This window comes from Gavia stellata, chromosome 2 (assembly GCF_030936135.1).
Source record: "Gavia stellata isolate bGavSte3 chromosome 2, bGavSte3.hap2, whole genome shotgun sequence".
Classification (NCBI taxonomy): domain Eukaryota; kingdom Metazoa; phylum Chordata; class Aves; order Gaviiformes; family Gaviidae; genus Gavia; species Gavia stellata.
This window is the reverse complement of record NC_082595.1, coordinates 26328244-26348286: the sequence shown is the minus strand read 5'-3', so window position 1 is coordinate 26348286 and position 20043 is coordinate 26328244. Positions and strand designations below refer to the sequence as shown.

At 39.9% G+C, this 20043-nt stretch overlaps 1 protein-coding gene across 1 annotated transcript in view; it reads right to left on the bottom strand.

The window, feature by feature from the left end:
• The window catches only part of PLD5 (phospholipase D family member 5), a 189086-nt gene that overhangs the window by 12303 nt on the left and 156740 nt on the right, over nt 1–20043 (bottom strand). The window contains 1 exon segment of the mRNA XM_059835612.1: nt 3285–3482. Within this exon segment, the coding sequence (XP_059691595.1) occupies nt 3285–3482 (198 nt within the window).

The following is a 20043-nucleotide window of genomic DNA, read 5'->3' as shown; positions in this document are numbered from 1 at the left end:
CACAGTTCCTGGGAGCAGAAGGTGTTAAAGGCACTTTATAGAGCTAGGGCAGGTGCCACTTGTCCTTTTCTTAACAGCTGGCCCTGCCAGACCGCTCTCTTCCTGCTGCTGTATCACCTTCTCACCTTTGTTATCTGCTTCGGTTGCAGCTGACATCTAGATTAGTATGTTTTCTTTAGGGACAGATGCTGGGGTTTTGATTAGTATTTTTTCTTTCAATACCATGCCTATCACAGTCATTTCTTAATAATTGACTGGTGTTCTTAAAGGGTTTACTACAAGTAAGTTCAGAAAATACTAGAAAATTAACTGTAGCAAGATTTCAAGACCAATATTCCAGATCCATTCCTGAATGCTAAGAAAACCAACCAAAACCTCTTACGTTTTATCAGCCAGTCGGAAGACGATTTTGTTGCTAAGCAACATTATAGCCATGATTCCTGGCTGTAACAAAAAAATTCAATGACTGCGTGTTATGCTTGTTCTTTTATACAGCAGAAACATTCAAAGTAAAGTATGTTTACAAAGAATGAGTTTTGACTCAAGAAGAAGTGTAAAGTGATTTTGTTAAATACAATTTATGTCTCTTATCTGAAACTTTCAGTAGGCTGTTGCACAGAGATTTTGTTCTTGCATTCTTACTATTTTCTTGAATAGAAGTTTTAAGTGGCAGAACAGCTAAAGAATGGAATTCTTACGCATTGTCTTTTTCAGATGTGTTCAATGTAAAGACCAGAAAGTGAAAGCTATTTAGAAGATCATTAGAAGAAAAAATTCTGTTCAAGTTCTCACTGTGACAGTTGTGTTTGGGCATGCCACTTTGTTACCCTGTGGCATGGCTGACCCCCTCTGTGGTTATAAAAAAATATTGCAGTACTTCTCTCAGCACTAGTTGTACAGTACTTGCTGTTCTGATCAAATACCCATTTGATACTTCTCTTCACCTAGCAGAAACAGGCCTGTATTCTCACCGGACAACACTACCTTGCCATGCCCCTGCACAGAGGGGTGTGCTGCCCCAGACCGAAAGGGAGGCAATGCAGGGCTGGGGGAGGGAGCGGCGCAGCAACAGGCAAGGGCAGAACCACCACCCTTGCCCATAGACAGGGCAGCGGTGGCAATAAATCAACTGCCTGGCTTGTGGAGACTTTCTTCTTGCCAATAGTTCAGGAATAGACAGTGATGTTAACACTTGGTTCCACCAAACCAATCCAGTACAAATCCAGGACTGCCTTTCAGAGAGGCATGCTGGCAAACATTGAGAATTTGCTAGTAGGTGAAAAATTTATTGAAAAGCCTGTTTTCAGGAAGGAAGAACCAGCCCAACTGGCTGTGGCTACAAATTCAGGTAGCTCTTGGAGTTGGACTTCACTTATCTGAGCTTCTGGAGTATCAGTGACTCCTTCCTTTTGTCCTCTGAAGTGGAATTTCAAGAGAAGAGGCCTTTGTTGCCCACACAAAAGGAAAATACAAATCACAGGGAGGAAGAGAACGTTCTGCAAACTGTGGAAGAACAGTTTTTGTAGAGCCTTTCTCGACTTGTCTTTGTCTAGGATCTCATAGTCCTTAAAGTTGGCCTTGCCCAGCTTTCCTTACTGTGTGCCCCTCCAGGACTGGCTTTCAGCAGGATTTCTCCGTTTCCTACAGATTGCTTAGAAGGGAGGAGGAGTTCATTTCACAGCTCCTTGGCTAACTGTCTAAAAGTGAGCCTCTAATTTAAGCTAGTCCTTAAGACTCTCTAGAATCAATGGAAGCATATGTCTCTTCAGATGGCTATTAATTCTGGCTGTCTTAGGCACTTCCAGATTTTCACTCCAGAATAGCTCTCTGTCTCTCCACTGATTGTAGGAGTGTGAAAAATCCTGGACACCTGAATGTTGTGTGGCTCCCAGCAGGTGAAGGTAAACCCTGCCCTGTATAACCACTCATCTGCACCAACATCCTGTGCTAGTGGCTGTACAACTTAATAGTGTGCTACATGCCTTGTGTTGTTTTAGACATAACTGGCTATAAAGCAGTGGGGTTTTGCCCCTCGTTTTATACAGAATGGTGAATAACTCTTAGCAACTTCATTATATTCCTGATTTTGAAGGGGTTGTTTTTACACAGGTAATTCCCTCCAAAAGGAAAGACACTCCGCATCTTTCATCATCTCTATTGCTCTGTGTACTTTTTTCCAGTTTTGCTACATCACCGCTGAGATGGAGGACTGCTCCATTTCCTCCCATTAAAAATACACACATGGACAGTGCTTCCATGGGGATTGCTGCTTGAATTTTCAAGTGTCATTTAAAAATAAAGCTAAAGTAGATAATGGTCTACAGAAGTAAGAATGCTTTCAATGGAACAGGATGAAAAGGATTCAGCCTTATAAATTACATTGATAAAAATGCAAGCTGTAATATCAAGCTTATTCTGTATCAATTTAGGTATCTGATGAACAGTTTGTTTACTCCCAAGTCATTCACCTTCTAGTTACTAGTGTAAATAAATAACCTAATTTGAGGAGCCACCCTGTCATTTTTTGAACACAAGAGGAAAAGCGGTAACATTGCAGAGAAAGGGAAAAAGAATAATGCTCAAATGAAATTCTGCAGCATCTTCAATCTTGGCAAATTGCATGCAAGAACAATGTCACGGAAATCAGAATAAAAAAAAATAGTGATTTATCTCTTCTGCACCATAGGAAAAGGCAAATAAGTTTTTAAAAACCTTTCAGTTACAGACTTCCCCACAAAAGTATACCTATTGGAATAACCATTTTCCCAGAGAACAGAATGATTTGGTTTTCCAGCATTATGAGACTATCACTCAAGTTCCGTCTTGTGTAGGTGACAGCTGTAGTGGTCTTTTTTCTATAGTTGAGTTTCCAGTCACTTGCATGAGTCTCAATTTTAGTAGCTGCTTTTGGTTAAGTACCTGGCAGTAATGTGCATCTTCTTCAGTTAGGGCCAGTTTGGAGAAATACTTAAGTATAGACTTCGTTTACACCCTGGTAATTCTCCCTGATAGTATCTGTGCAGCAGATATGGTGGACTATACAGCATTATGATGGACTTACTGAAGGGAACTGTGAACATCTCTATAACAGTGAAAAAGACACTTGAGATTCTTTTCACAGTTGCTACTAACACCTACCTAACCCGGTCTCACTACTCAGTAGTTTGTAAAGGACAATATTAGGAGGGTAAGAAGTTGTTAAATTTCCGGGTCTTCCAAAAATCTTGTGGGTTAAACAAGTTTCTTCCCTTCCCTCCCTCTGTGCAACTCATTTCAGAACTTACCGACACGAAAGCTTCTGATTTTGTCTCGTTCAGCTGCAGTGTCAGTTTATTTTGAGTATCGTACACTCCATATAGTCTCTTAGACCAACTTGGAGGTATTTTGTTCTTGTATCTTAATGAGCTATACAAGGCAAATATCCTTTGTAAATCCAGGACCAAGCAGCTACAGTTGTATACGATGATGCCAAGTTCCTTCATCTGTGAAATTAAAAGTTTGTATCATTAGTAGTATTTTGGCTGATGGATCTGTGGAAGTATGCAGCAAGAACTTAAGAGTGTTCGAGAGGTATCTTCCAGAAGTGTGCCTTGAGCTCAGCAGTAGTACTGTCAACTACATTCCTAACAATACTCTTCTAAAGGCAAATGCATAAGCTAAATCTTCAAAGTCAAGAGTGGGCAAAAGCTGTAACAGGGTTTGTACGTTCAGTGTATGTCAGAGCCGCATGCCCTGATAGAATACAACACACCTTATGGACAGACACAACTTAGGAGTGACACCCATTTGTCATAGGCACCATTTCTGTTATAGGTGTTGCCCAAGGCTTACTGCTCTTGGCTAGATTGGTTTTTATTTATTTATTATTTTTATATTATTTTGTTTACAGGAAAAGCATCCTTTCTGCTGGATGATGTAGGAGCACACACTGCTACCAGTGACTGTTTCTTACTTCAGAAACAATTTTTCTGTGACTTCTGGAGAAGGTACAAGAAACGGACTTAAGTTATTTCTCTGCTGGAGAAAGAATATAATGCTCCAGCTTCAAATAAAAGGATGAAAAAACTGGTGTTTAATACTATCCGTAGCTAAATTTACTGTGCTATTAAATCCAGCATGATCCAGTATATAATATACCCAGTTAGGACACAAAAAGGTTGAGTTCTTACTTCCCCCATTGCTATGGTGTGGTACCTCACCTAGGGTACTCCAAATCTCTGGGTGTCCATTTCTTCACATGTAAAAATGGAGATAATGATACTCTTCTCTTATGAAAAGTACTCTGTAAGCATCAACATTCTCATGTATAAAGTATGAGGAAAAATAGCCCAAGTAAATATAGACATCATAGTGCAATTAAATGCTTTACCCTTCTATGGATACAGTCTCACTTCTCCATTTAAGTAAAGGCATGTCTCCTGGTCAGCATAGATCTTGGTTTGGCACAGATTTCATTAATTGCACATCCCTAGTACTTAGGTTGTTGACAGAATTTCATTTATAAATATATTGCCTGGCTTCTGTAATCAAAGTGTAACCACACGCGCACTCTCTCCCTTCTTTTGCTTTATAATAGCTCAGGAAAGCACTGCTGTGGGCACAGATGCTCTTGACCTCTCAGTATGTGCATTTCACACTAGTTCAGCCATCTCCAAAAATAAAGAAGAAAACCTGCATGTATATGTTGGAAAACAATATATAGAATAAATAATTTAAAGGATCTGTGCTGGTTTTCTGCAAGCAAACTCTCTTAGTGGCCTCAGAAGTCCATCTGGCATGATGAAGAAAATAAGGGGAGTACGAACTCTTCAACATGCTCATCCTTTGACACCAAAAAATCCCCGCTGGTTTTATTCCCTTAGATGAGCTCTCCACAGTCACATGGAATAGTTTCTGGTAGGAACGTATCTTTTTGTAAAGCCTGTGGGAACTCTGAACCCCACACTAACCTTATCTTGGAGCTTGTTCCTGTGCGATTCTCCCTGACTGCAGATGAGAAACGCTCTGCAAGAGTAGGCAGAGGAAGGGAAGTGAAGGATAGAACTGAACCTTCAACTCCCTTTCTGTGGTGGGTGAGAGGAAACAACAAATCCCAATGCTCCAATGACAAAGAAACTCGATGGGTAACACCTTCGTCAGGTGCCTGACCTGGAAATACCACTTACATAAAAACACTGAGTGATCTCATTCCCAAATATTTACTGAATAGCTGCAACCACAGCTTCTTTAATTCAGAAAAAGTATGGAATTCCTCCATTAGCCTGCACAAGCTGAAAATTGTGGAAAGTTGGAAAATACAGACTACTTGTTGCACTGCAGCCTTTCATTTATGGATAAGCCAGTAAATTCATTTTGAAGATAAATATAAATTATCCCAAGCTATACCCAACATCCTAGTCAAACAGTCTATTTGGAATAACATCTTTGGTTTTTTTCCCTGGGTGCTGGTATCTTTGAGGACGCTCCTGTATTCAGTTCAAGGCTGTCCCTGTCCTCTATGCACTGTTTGTCTCCAAACATTTTTAACTACACATTATCATGGCTTTCACTGTGTGCTGCCAATACTGTTCTCTTAATTGCCAGGCATGCCATTGCAAAGGACTTACTAATAGTATTCTGTTACATGTATCTGCATAATGTGGTTTAATCGGCTTTTCATGGCTGTTAGTTGATTCTGACATAATTATGTGGTTACAGTTTTCCTTTCATTTATCAGTCCCATTATTACTATTCCACTTTATCCCTTCCATTAAAAGTAAATATAAAACAGTGTCCTCACAGCACACCAGAAGCTGCCAGGACTGCATCTGCATGAGCAGCTCTCCTCGGAGCAGGAGTGCTTGCAGTGTGTCCTCTCCCTATGAATTAAGGGATTGCCCTTCTGCCTAAGTGCTTCCTCATGTACAGAGATGGGGAGGAAGCCAGGGGCACTAATGGGGTTTCTTAAGTGCAGTTTTTACAGATTGCCATCTAGCCTGACTGTGAAAGGACGCATTAGCCATGCCTTACTGCCAGCCTCTCCCCATGAACGGATGCGCACAGGGACCAGCCCGTTTTGCACAGGAACTTCACCCCCCCTCCGTGGGAGCTGGTGTCTGCAGGAGCCGAGACGGTGCCCTGGCTGAGGCCCTGCCACTCACCCGCTCACAGCAGTTACCCTCAAATTGCAGACTGGAAGGAAGCCATTTCAAGAGATGTATTTACAGCGCAGTAACGAACCCTGGCTTCCCACAGCGTTGCGTCCTGAAGTTGGCTTCTCTGGAGGCAAGCACTGATCAAAGCTTTTCCTGCTTCTGAAGCTGTGATAAGAGCTCTCCCCAACGTGGATTCCCTGGTACATGATACAGACTGGGCTCCTCCTTTCCCTCTCTGGGAAAACACAGTTATCCTCTTCACCCAGCTGCCTGTTTTCATTAAGTTTTTATGAACTTAAGTTCAAATTTGCCTGAACCTGGAAAGTAGATTCAAAGTTATTGGAAGAGGGCAGACAGCGGCTCCAATGCTATTGTGCAGACCTCATTTCCTTGGGAAACCAGGCTCGACATCAGCCTGTCACCTCACGACCATCTTGGTTTACGTATGATACATCACCTTGAAATGGAAACAATACAAACAATGCACATGTGTATGCAGCAAAACCCCAGCCGTCTCCTTTCTTGTAGGACAGCCCTAATAGTTTTGGAGACCAAAAATACACTGCTTCAGAATTGTCTTCCACACTGAGCCTATTTTTACTCCCATACTCTGAGGTGAGGAAGGACTGCTCTTTTTCCAATTAATCACAAAGCCTATCATCCTGGAGCCATTGCAGAGAGTGGGCAGCAAGAATATGCTAGTGACAGATTTAGTATGAAGTGGTATGTCATGTAGATAAGGGAAGAGACTTTCTCTTTGGTTTGAGAGCTGCTGTTATTGCAGACTTTTTTTTTTAAATAATCTCAGAGGAGAAGCAGAAAAAAACATTTATATTGAAAGAATCAAAATCTGAGTGTTGCTCCCTGGCTTGCGGTGACTGAAACCTGCAGCTAAGCATCATCTGAGGTATCTGTTAAGGTAAAAACCCTCAGGGCAAGAGCTCTTAAGGCAAGGGAAGTATTTTGTTATCCTGAGTTTTAAAAGCAACTCACACAGTAATGAAAGCATCACTGAAAATTTAAAGTGAAGAAGATCTCAAGAAATCAAAACCTTAATAAAACTAAGGAAGAGAAATCTGAAATGAAAATAAAGAGTCACAAATTTGATTACCTGAAAAAAGAACTGAAATATTTGGATGTGAAAGTCGCAGAACTGCTTGTGAGTGACATTTTCAGGGCATGTGCTGGAGGCTGGGGGCAGGAATGGTTTTTTGGATAGAGAATCTTGTGTCCTCGCATGAGCAGGTTTCTTTCCCTCTTTGTTAAGAGCCACCATGAGTGTTCTTCTCAAAGAATGAAAGACATGGGAGCTAGTTTTCCTTGTTCCCCATGGCATTTACACTTGTGCAGAACAACTGTTAAAGGCTACCAAATCACCGTTTGTCTTTCTTGCCAATAAGGGCTTTCTTAAAGCACCAGAGAAGTGAATGGCTACACAAGACTCAAGAAATGGTGGCTTATACCCACTGTACAATGATGCTCTAACTGCAGAAATCATTTAAGCTACAAAAAGTAACAAATATGGCCTAGCTAGAAAAATACTGGGTTTTATGACAAAAGGAGGAATTCCTTACCCGACTGGACAAAGAGCAGAATTTCACAAATAGGAATTTCTGCTTATTCTTTTCCCTTGTACATTTGTAGGCATCATATCCAAAATGAGAACAACACAAGAAAAGAACCTGAACAACATGGGTTGTGGGCCCATACCACTGTAAGCTTCGTAAACTGAAAAGTCCTGCTAACATTGTTTTTCAAATACATTTGGATCATGGGCTAGACAGGGTGTATGATGTGTCCTTATCCTGTGCTGTGCAGACTAGACAGTGCATTTTATATTTACCTTGAGCTCACTCTAAGAGACAACCCCACTGTGTCGGCAAAGTACTATTTGACCTACATAAGAGTGGCACAATCTGGTTCACAGCTTGCAATATCTGAATTGTGGCAAACATAGCAGAAGGCTTTAGAAAGCTTATTAATTTCTTTTAAAGAACAAGTTTTTAGTAATTACTCACACTCAAGCCTGATCCTGAAAATGCTAGGCAGCTCTCCTCAGGCATTAACAGCCATTTGCCCAAAAGCTCTGGCCACCGGCAGGTGCCAGGCATCCATTGCCTGTGCTACAGAAACTCTCTGTTGCACACTAAATTTACTAAGTAGACTTTTTATATACAGGACTGTGTATGCATCTTTCATCTGCCTGTGTTTGAAAATTATCCTTTCAAACCTGTGATTTTTTTAATGACCAGTTTCCAAACATATGACTGAGCAAAACCAGAATCACAACATGGGCGAATAATGGAGCAACAAAAAGCATGCTATACTGATAAATCAATTACTAAGGCCTAAAAGGACCTAAGATTTTCAATAGCTTCTAAAGAAAAATAACATACAATGTATTAATTACCACCTTAGAGCCGACCACAGATATTTACATTATCTTTTCATAAAATGTGCTGTAATTATTTGGTTAGCCTGCACTCCAAACATACGGTTCCTTTTCACTTGGTTATCAGTCTTACCTGACCCCTACTGCAAACCTCCCTTGTGTTTTCATCTGGTATCACTTAATGCTCAGTGAGTCTTTTCCAATCATACATAGCATTGTCTTAAGGCTGCCTTCTGTGCAGCTGTTCTTTACCTCTCACCAAAACCTGCTAAGCAGACACATGTGCCAGTCCCACGCCAGGCACAGGTAACAGCTGAGCGGTGGCCTGTGGCAGTGCAGGAGGGGAAGGGCGTTCTGATGGGAGTGACCATCACCAACGGAGAGAGAGAGACAATGAGATTTGAGAAAGGTAAAAGCGTTTCTTTATGTAGTATTGATGATGTGACTGTTGTAGCAGACTTTGCTGTAACAGGATTACAGAAGTAGTGCTCATCACAAATTCATTAAGTGTAACACACCCCATTCAGATAGTCGTCATTTTGATGTAAACCCAAAATGCAACCTGATGCTGAAGAGGCTGAGAAGGCTGCAACACTGCCTGTCTCGTCTCTCACAAAACCTGTGCAGGTATTAGAGTCCACCAAAACAGCAAAAGCATGTACCTCAGCTAACACTTCACTAGAAATTGCACCCTACCCTTGTGCATCCTGAGCCAAAATCCTCCCTCCATGCTTGGCTAGTAATACAGTGCAGAGGCTTCACAACTTTGTTATGTTAAAATCAAAAGTAATTCAGTCCTGCTTCTGCTCCAAGTTCCACTTTTTCCTTCCATGTTGGTAAGAACATGGGAGTTACACTACCGTTGAGAAATACTAAATAGAAAAGATTAATACAAATGGTAAAGCACTGTATTCGTAGAAATTTAGTAAAACTCTGTCTAGCTTAAACTATCTGAGAGTGAATAAATGCAAAATTTAAATTAACAGCATCTTTGGATGCCAGAAATCATCTAGGGCACAGTAAATGTTCTTACTTGAATTCCTTGTTATTTTGAAAACCGCAAACTGCTTTTGAAGATTAAAGAATTCAAACAGATTAAATTTTGAGATTGTTTCCTTGTAACTATTGTTCCTGTTTTCTATAGATGCTTTTATTGTATAAATGGTATTTTGAAATTCCTAGATTCAACTCTTAACCATTCTCCAGTGAATCACTTTGTGAGTCTTGCACATGGATATCTCTTGCGCCGGGCCCACAGTTGTGTGGGTTTTACGTTGCTGTCATCTAAGGCCAAAGGTTAATTTTCTATCAACTTGGTTTTAAGTGATTTGAAAATAATCGGCAGGCAGAATTTCTACTGAACTAGAAAAAAAGTCCCTTCCACCTAACATAAGAATGCAGTCTCAACCTGAGCTGGGAACTCAATCCCATCACTGAAAATGGAAAACTGCCATTCAAGCCACTGTGCTGGAAATAAATCTAAGCGTGTGACCAAGAAGAAGCAATGCATTCGATAGAGAGTGCACCCAGCATTGGCACTGAATGTCAGTATAAAGTCGTGACATGCTCTCACTAAAAGAAAGGAAGGGATGTAGGTGGACTGACTGTACCCCACTGGAACTGATAAATTTGAATTGGCAGCCACTAGCAGTCCACTGGTCTTTAATTCTCACCTTTAGAAAATACATTTGATAGATTTGGGTCTGTGGTTCTTGCAGAATAGAAGTTCCAGGGAAGTTGCAAATTCATACGTTATTTTTACTTTTATTATCTAATGGCAAAAAGCTGCCACAATAAGGCAGAGCAGATATTTTAGGAGCCGATAATTTTTGTGTCCCATTCTTCTTCTGCTGGTCCACAGGTCAAGAACACAAAACTGCACAGTGATGCTCCACCAATTTCCACTTCACCTTACATTCAGTAGATAGTCCCACTGTTATTTTTGCATAGCACCCTGATCTTAAGAAAACCATGCTAAAAAAAAATTAGGTTCAGCATTTCATTTCTGCTGAAAGGTACTGCCACTGAGATGCAAAGCAAGTTAGACACCCAGGCAGAAGGGAGGCTTGTTTTAAAATGGTGTGGTTTAAAAAGGACTTTGTGAGGAAGAGGCAGCAATGCATCTTCAAAGCAGAAAACCAGAAATCCCCTGTGTTCTCGTCACATTAGGAAAAAAAAACATCATGATTTTTCTTTTTCAGCCATCTGCTCTATTGATATGGAAGATTCAGCACAAATAAATCTGTTTTTACAAACAATACAAATACAATTTGTTTAAACCATGGACCACTCTGTGATGATGGTCATGTAGAACCTAACACAGAACTAAGAGTGCAAGTTTGGGCTTTCTTACTGCTGTTGATGAAGCTCACTAACAAACCAAGCCTAACACATTGCTACTTGTCAGAGCAAGCCAGAAGGCAGAACTGAATCAGTTAAAAATTCCTTGCTATATAGTCTATCAGCATAATTAATATCACTTGGCATAATCACAGCCTAATTTATCATTTTCAAATGACTTTTCAGTTTACAGTTTCACTACCCCCTCAAAGCAAGCACAAGTGTCTCTTTAGGGGAAAAGCAAGCTTGCAACTGCAAGAAAACATTTTTACAGTATCATGTTTGATTTATTTCTTGTTTTACTCCAGGAAATCTAATTAATTTGAATTCTAATTTGATTCTCTTTCTCTTTTGAAACACAGGTTTTGTTCCTTATATCAAAGAAAAGTTCAGGCTGGGTAGAAAAGGACCACGTTGTGCCAACCTCTATCTCACTGCTGGCAAGCTGCATCACATTTCAGTACTGGTATCATTCATATGACATTAAACAATTCACTACCTCAGTGGAACCATAAAAAAATTAAAAGGTGAAGTGAAAGATCCTGCTAGCTTCTGGAAAGGCCTGGACTCTCCTCTACCATGCACACACGCATACCTCCCACTGCCTCTTTCCATCTTTCCTGCATCAGAGCCTGTCCTGTCAGCCCTTATCTTGCATCCTCTTCACGCAGCTGGAAATCACAGCATGAGCTTTTAGTATTTGTTCTCATCCTATGTAATGCTGCAAGGGGCAGCCTCCGTACATCTTCTGCTGTACAACACAGAGAAGAGAGTGCAAAGGACTGACTTCAGAATAAGGGCAATATTTATGTCTAAACATTTCTCTCAAAGTACACAGTTTCTTCGGGGCTTTCAGATTCGTGGGCTTCAGGGAAATGCAGCAGCACATAGTTGACTAATTGGATGCATTATCTCTAACATTACTGACACACACAGTGTGTTTTCCATTTGCAAACCAAATAGGGTTTGGTGGCAGGCATGCTGTGGACACAAACTGGGACAATGACATTGCATATGAATTATTGCTGTAACTGTCGAGCGTTGCCAGACTACCTGATCAGAATTAGAAACCTCTTCTCTTGATGTAAGCAGAGGGCCAAAGGCTCTAATTAATTTTTGACTGAGCCTTGATTAAATTCAATGTACAGGACCTTGAGGTAAGCTAGGAATCCAAGCAGTTTAGACAGGTAAGCAAAACAGTACACAAGCAGTCCCAGGACAACAGCTAGCCTATATGAAAATCTGTTTCAGAAATCCATAATTGCTCTTTGTCCTATTCTTCTGAGTAGCCACCTTAGATATTTATGGGATTTCTGGCTGCTTCAACATGGAAGCAATGTCTCCTGTAAAGATGTGGTCCTGGTATATGCTCCTAGGAAGAAAAGTTGTAATTAAATTAATACATCATATTTATGCCTCCTGACCCTAACAGTAAAATTGGGAACACATTGATTCATGCTTTCTTAATTCTCTCTGCTAAAGCACTATGTTGCATGTACAGGTAAGGGTCCTTTGGGTCATCTGAAAAGCCTCTTTGTACTTGGTGAAGTACGTGGATTCAGCTGAGGTGTCAGCTGCCTGCTACTACATGAACAAATAGTAGTAATGCATGCTATGGCTATATTATCATGAGAAAGAAGAACATTAATCTGGTTATTGCATAAGGTCATGACCTGGGTGTTTTCTCCTCTCTCAAATCACGGCAGATGCTGCCCCTGTGGATGTAAAAATTGTTTGTTTCCAAATAACGTGTAACACGCCTTGTGCAAGAAACAGAAGTATTGTGTGCCAAATATGTCAGAGATTTAATATGCTAATGAAAGTCAGCATAGCTCTTACGTAAGTTAACACTGAACAGAACAAAGAGGAAAAAAACCCACATAAAACAAGTGTGAGACAACTTTAAGGCTTGATGCCATTTCCATCTGCAATATTGGGTAATAATAACTTTAACTTTATAGGAAAAGGAAAGAAATATCTGAAAAGATACCTGAAAACATGTTATTCCAATTCAGTATTAACACTAATTTCCAGTCTTAAATCTAGAAGATCAAATTTATTTCCCACAATTTCTGTTTAAACTGAGTTCTTTTTAGAGCACGTGCAGAGTTAAAGGTAATAAAATGCAACTCACAAAGATAATAAAAAGATGTTTTCAATACACTTAAGCAGAACATACACCATAAAACTGTAGTATATGTTCCTGTTGTATATATCTGTATGTGGCATATGTAGGTTCTGTACCTGTACTCCAGATCTACTTACAAAATTATTTGCTACCCAATCACAGAAATCTACCATACCATTAAATTTGAAAGAAATGCCTCATAAGTCATTTTACTAATTAGAAAAACTTGACTGTCCAATACAGGGATTCTCACGACTTCTACAATTTTCTGAAGATACACTTCACGTTTCTGTTTGCATGTGCTGCCTGCCCAATACACCTCCCTCAAGCAAGGATTAACAGTTTGCCACTGTGCAGTTCCTGGCAAACATCAATAATTTCACTGTTTTGGTGGCTGCCGTTTACTTAACAAAGTTAAGAAAGGTGACTGCATAATGACTTCCAAACTAGGCCTTGATGCTTACGATGACAATATAAAAATCTGAAAAAGTTTAGCGATGCAATTAATTCTGCACATTCATATGGAAGGAATGCTTTGTCAGAATCTGTTTTGTTCTGCTTGATGACTTATGGATATAGAAAGATGAGACTTTATACTGAACTGCAGAAGCATTCTTCTTTTCGTAGAATGACTGAAATGATTGTCCTTTCTTGCCCTGACTCATGAAGATTTATGGCACAGTATTTCAGCCTGATTTACTGTGTGTCTTTTTCACAGAACAATACTAAATCCAGTTTTCCATGAAAGGATTCAACTGCTAATGTGGGAGGTGACTGGGCTGCTGCATTTGGGAACCTTTTTGAGTTAAGGCAGTTCTGAATGAAGATACTTATCTAGAAGGGAACTATCATCTGTGCAATATCAAAGTGTGTGCGTGTGGGTGGAACCACATATTGGGAGTACACTTTCATGATTATTTTAGTGTTGTTATTTTAATTGTTTAGTTGAACAAGGCTGATCTGATGGGGTATGCTAATAACGAAATCCCTCTGAGAGGAATCTGCCTCCATTCATTAACATCACTGACCAGGATTAGTTGCCAGCAAGTTCTTGTGGGAGATGACAAGAATAGACTGTGGTGCATTAGCTCCCCCTCAGAGATTCAGCTGGGTTTTAATGAACAAATTCTCTTTCAGCACAACACAAATCACATTTTTAGGAAAGTGGTGGATTTACTGCCTTCCCTATATCCATGTAAGTTTACTGATTATTTAAGACTACCACCAGCTGTTGAGCCAGATGCTGGAACCCCTGGATCAGACTGTATGGCCTGTATCATTATCTAGGACAAACAAAATTATTAACAGTTGGACTCAATGATCTTAAGGGTCTTTTCCAACCCAAAGGATTCTATGATTGTAAAAGGCCGCACTGGTCTCAAGGGCTCTGACTCTACAGGCATGCCTACCCCTTAGCTGCTGAACTCCAGCAGTAGGCTCTGGCACAGAAATGCAGCACAAACACTTTTGCCCCATCCATGCAATCTGGTTTGGACTTGAGATCAGGAGTGGGCAGGACAAATAGGTCAAGTTCTGCTGCCCCCACTTTGTGCAGGCTGCCTGCAAGCCAGCTCTGGTGACGAATCCATAAAAGCATTCTAGTACAGCACCTGAATTAATACACATTGCTGTCTCAGCACGCCTTATTATTTCAGGGTTTAATGAACACAGCACAAATGAAACTAGAGGACTTATACTAAGCACAATTGGTTGGAGGATCTATAAATTCAAACTGAGCCCTTCTGCTTCACTGATCACTGCAAACAGGCCTTATAGAGGTGTGCCCGGAAACCATTCTCATCACTGTGACCAATGCCTTTTTTTAATTTCTCCTTTTTAAAGGCAAGACAACTGCCCGGTACACTATTTGTGATGCAGTTTCTGGGAGATCATCCCAGACAGTTTTCACAAATTTCAATAGCTTAACTCTTAGGCTATTGCTTCTTATCTCTAGGCCATGGACTCATGCAAGTACATCTCACCAGTGCTGTGTATTCACCACGCTGCCTGCCTGTTTGCTTCAAGATAGCAGTAGGGGTCTTTAAAGCTGTCTCTAGTTTTGCACACACTTGTATGGATGTTTTTCTATCTTCTGTGCGGTGCTGTACAGTGTGCGTTCTGTCACCAAATTCCTGCCAGCCTCCAGGTCCCTAAACACTTCTAGAATCTATCCAAAACTGTCGAGTCTGGTAATCCTAATGCACTGATATTATTTGTCAAATATTTGAGGGACCACTCATAAACCAGGACCAGACACACTCTCTTTGCAACATCTTCTATGACTCTTAATTATTTTAAGATGTAGTGATGGCATGGCAAATTTGATACGTACTTTAATAAAGCAAGCAAATGATTATGAGGTTAGTTTTACTGGAGAAAGAGCTTTCTCTTTTCCTTTGGATTGTGGAGATCCAGCTACCTGAATATCCCATGCTGCTTTGGAAAGAAGTGAGTTTATCTGTTCAAACTGGATATTCCATTAGTTTGCTCTGCAGGTTTATTATTTATTGATTTACAATGTATTATTGATTACTCCAATGGTAGGTAAACCTGTTCTACAGAACTTTCACAGCAACTGAAAAAAAAAATTATGAGAAGAAAACAGCTCTGTCATTTCAGAGGTCAGAGACAGAGTAATGAGCATACTTCTACATTCAATAGAAATCAAATAAAAATATGCAGCAAGCTGTATTTTGCCCTCTCTTACACTAAATACAAACACATAATGCTGATGATGCATGTGAGGATGGAGCACAACAGTGGGAGAAGTATGATGAACAGGAATAGCTTCCTAGCACTTCACAGCTGGGGATCGGCTCTGCACCTAGAGAAACTAACCAAGCTGGGGAGGCATGAGAAGTTTCTTTGGCTCCAAGTGCAAGGTGAATATACAGCCCCATGCTGTTTTCAATCACTAGATCACAAAACCAGAATCCCACAGGCGTAAGGAGGAAGCAAGAGCACTACCAGGCAGTAACAGAAGTACATGCAGAACACAAGCGGAGCAGCCACATTACCCATGTTCCGGTCCAGCTTTAACCAGTCCTCTGTTAGCAATGCACAGCAATGCTAGCAAGAGACAAACAGCCCCATTTGCTTCGCTGAGATTCATTTGTAAATACTGGATGGTCAGCTAATACATTTCAAGCCGAGTAAGCTTAATGGGCAATGCCGACTGTCCTGATTTACTGGATGTAACAGAGAAAAAGTGGCCTGTCTCAGTTAAAGAATAAAACAAAACATCAGACTTCCAAAAATACAAACTTTACACCATGATAAATGCATACTGCGAGTTCTGCACATTTCCAAGAGCAACATATCTTCCCCACCACCACCAAAAAAAAAGGAAAGAAAACAGAAAAGCTGCTGTTTCGGAGACAGGTAAACAGTCATCAAACTGCTCTAGATTTGGTCAAAGATGGAGACCCTAGCCAAAAGCTCTTAGTGAAAATAATAAATCTATTTTCAGCCTGTCTTTTGAAGGACAAACTGTAATAGCATCACAGCAGAGTTTTGACAATACAAATAGCTTTCTACGGAGCAAGAAATAAAAACACAAAAAAGATATTTAATTCTTAATACAGCTCTGTAATATCTACTTAGACGTGTTTTCTTCACATCTTGACTCATTCACCTATGCTTGAAGCTCTGGGTTGCACTTTTATGTTATCTTTATAATATTAGCTAGTTCTGGAGATAATCCCATTGAGATAAATCAGATTAGCAGTGTGAGATTTTTAAGGATTGGATCACATGGCTAACAATATATCAAAGCTTTTTAGAAGCAGATATTCTCTGTCATATATGAGAGATATTATTTAACACAGAAATATGAATTTAGATAGAATATACTGGTATTACATTGCGTGTACTTTCAGTCTAACATTTACCCACCTGAACTTGATTGGACCTTGGTGGATGACAAAGTTGAAAGAGCCTTGTTTCATGTTACAGGACACTTGAGACTGCTCAGTTTACTAATAGCAATATGATAGTGAACACCACTGGGATGGTAAGAAAATTAAGAAAATTATTAGAAGAAAATGGCAAGGATTGGCAACGGTCTGAAGTGCACATTAGGGACATAACTATAGTTCATATTAGAACAACATTATATCAAATGGAAACTCTCAATACAACTTTTGCTTGAGTGAAGAGATGTAATTCCACTGTCAGACAAAGTATCTTATCTCAAAAGGACCAGATGCGCCATTACATAACTTCAAGAGACTCATTTAGATAAAAGTTCAAAAAAATAACTGACTGATTATAGCGTGCTTTCTGCTCTATGCAGTTCTGTAAAGATAGGATGCAACTGTCATTAACAGAAACTGCAAATGTGCAGATCCTGTCTCAATGATCAGTTTGGAGAGCTGGCTCCACCATAGCAAGATTTTGGGGAAACTTGAAACAAAGAAGATCATCATGATGTAGTCTGAGGTATACAGAAGTCTGGTATTTATTACATATTGTTTTTGTGGGAGGACAATTTTGATCACACAAATAAATAGCCACTAGAGTTTTCAAGGATATACTTGAGGAAATGATCATTCCCCTTTCCCTGGGAGAGATACATAAAAAGAAGCATGAGCTGCATTTGCTCCTGGCAGCGTTCCAGAGCTTCCTGAATTTTAAGAAAGTTTTGATTTGGATCTGTAGCCCCAGAAATGGAGACCAAGAGAAGAAGGAATAATCCCAAGATGAGTTTTAAGTGCTGCCTTTGAGCTGCGATTCCGCTGCATGAGTCTCCTCAATATAATTGGGATGAGACTTTTGAGTAAAGAACCGCATGGATTGCTTCCAATTGATTTTACCCCCCAACAAGCAATCAAAGAGTTGCTCCTCCAGTATTCCCACAATCTCAAATTGCCCCAAAACTGCCTTTTTAGATGTAGCTCTCAATAGCTGAGATACCATATTCATCTCCCAATTTTTGTCATCTCAGAGCAGGAAGAAAAAGAGGTTAGGTTTTATCAGTCTATTTGTCACAGAAGACAAGAGGAGAAGATGGTAGAGAAGAATTCTAACTGCTGCTTTTTTCTCCATTTTTCTATATTATAAGGAGGAGAGCCTGAACAACTAATTGAAACCCCCAGGATCTCTCAATCCAGTTCTATCCTATCTCTGGTGGTAACAGGGAGGACACGCAGCAACATTCCAAGCACTCATGCAGCTGTCCTGCTGCAAGCCTTCCTATAGCTGAGTCCAAAAAACTAATTCATATTAAACCAAATAAAATATTGGCTCACCAGTTTCTCCTTAAAATTGACACATACAAAAAGTGTATCTTTTGACTGACTGGGGGGTTTTGGCCTTTTTTTTTTTCCTCCTCTTATTTTTCTCTAATAACTAAAGGGTTCTTAATTTCAGAAAATTCGGAATCCAATATACTTCCACTGTAAGTATGCATGTTTATTGTAGATTATCCATGTTTATCATAAAAAGCATAATCTTGCTTCTCTACTGTATCTACAGATGCTTAATTATCCTTTTTTTAATAATTAATACTCATAGCTCTCAACATCTCACATAGTTAATTTGACTGTTGATTCAACGGAATTATTAACAGAATAAATTAATTGGGCAACTTATTTCTTATTCTTCAAATGTAATTGATAATTCATAATTGCTACAGTTTTCTGTAGGAGTCAATCCTAAAGAGACATAAGTACGCTTTACATAATAATAAAAAAAGTAGTCCATAAAGGGTTTCTCATTCACGCAGTGTCACATGTCTTACCTTCTCCAGTAATTTGGTCCTCCTGTATATTTATTTAACATCTTAGGTTCATATCAAGTAAAAACCTAATTCAGATAAAACAGCGTTGGGACAGTTTATCTAGTTTTCTAATTACCTTAAATTACGTAGATACAATCAGCAGTTTCTAACTTATAACAAGAAGAGGGTAAGAGGAGGATAGAGAGGAAACTGCCTGAAGAGGAAATACTGTTGTTTAGTAGTCCTGTCAGATACCCAACTGTCACATGAGACACTTCAGAAGTGCTCCAAGGCACTGCTGAGCGTCAGCAAGAACAAATCATTGATCCTTTGCAACAGAGATGATTAGATAAACTTCTGCTATTCAAAACATTGCCCAAACTTATTTCATGAAAGAAGGAAGGTCAAAAAATTCTACTCATAAGACCAAGACTGATTTACCAGGAATTAATATGTCTTCATAAAGACAGACATAGGTGAAGATAATCAGGTATTATTTTTCCAGTCCTCCTTCTGATGGATTCTTAAGATGAAGGGAAATCAAATGCCTTTCTGCAGTTGTATTTTGTATTGGTGAAACAAATCACACAAGGAATCCAACAGAGACATAAAATAAGTGGGAAAATGAGAGCAAGTTCACATGGTTCCTTATTTTGTCCTTAAAAAAAAAAGTATGTTTTAAAGCCTGGTTGTTTTTTTGTCCTTAAAAAATTACATTCAGCTTAAACTGGTCTGAATTTAAAACAATCAGAAGAATGAACAATCCAGAAAATATATGAACTTAAGAGGCATTTTAAAAAGACATCAGCTAAGCCAAAATTTAAGCAGGACTTCTAGAGATAAATAACGCTTCTAAGATGTTACAGGCAAGACAGAGTAAATGACCACCCGCAGTGGATCTGGATATTGGGGTTTGTTTAAGAACCAACGAGATGAGAGATTTTGCAACTACTTAATTGTCTTTCACACCTTCCATCCCTGCAGGGAGGTGGCTGCTAGCCTGGGATGCTTGGGCAGAAAGTTGGTCCCTGCTCTGCTGGGCAGAAGCTTGTTCCTGCTTCGTGGCTGCTCACTGTTACCTGTCTCAGGCATCACCAGCCAGTGTCCCTGGTGCATCCTTCCTCACAGCTCCCTGATCTCCAGGATGTCCCCCACTTTCAGGATCTTTCCTCCAGCCAGGAGCTCCACCTTCTTTTTGGGCCCCCTTCTTCTTTTCAAGACCACTTCTTTCTGGCACCCCTATTTTCTGGCAGGCCAAGACTCACTTTTCCCCCAATCTAAACAGTTTCCATGCATAAGCACAAGGCATGAGCAGCCTCCTAACTGGTGG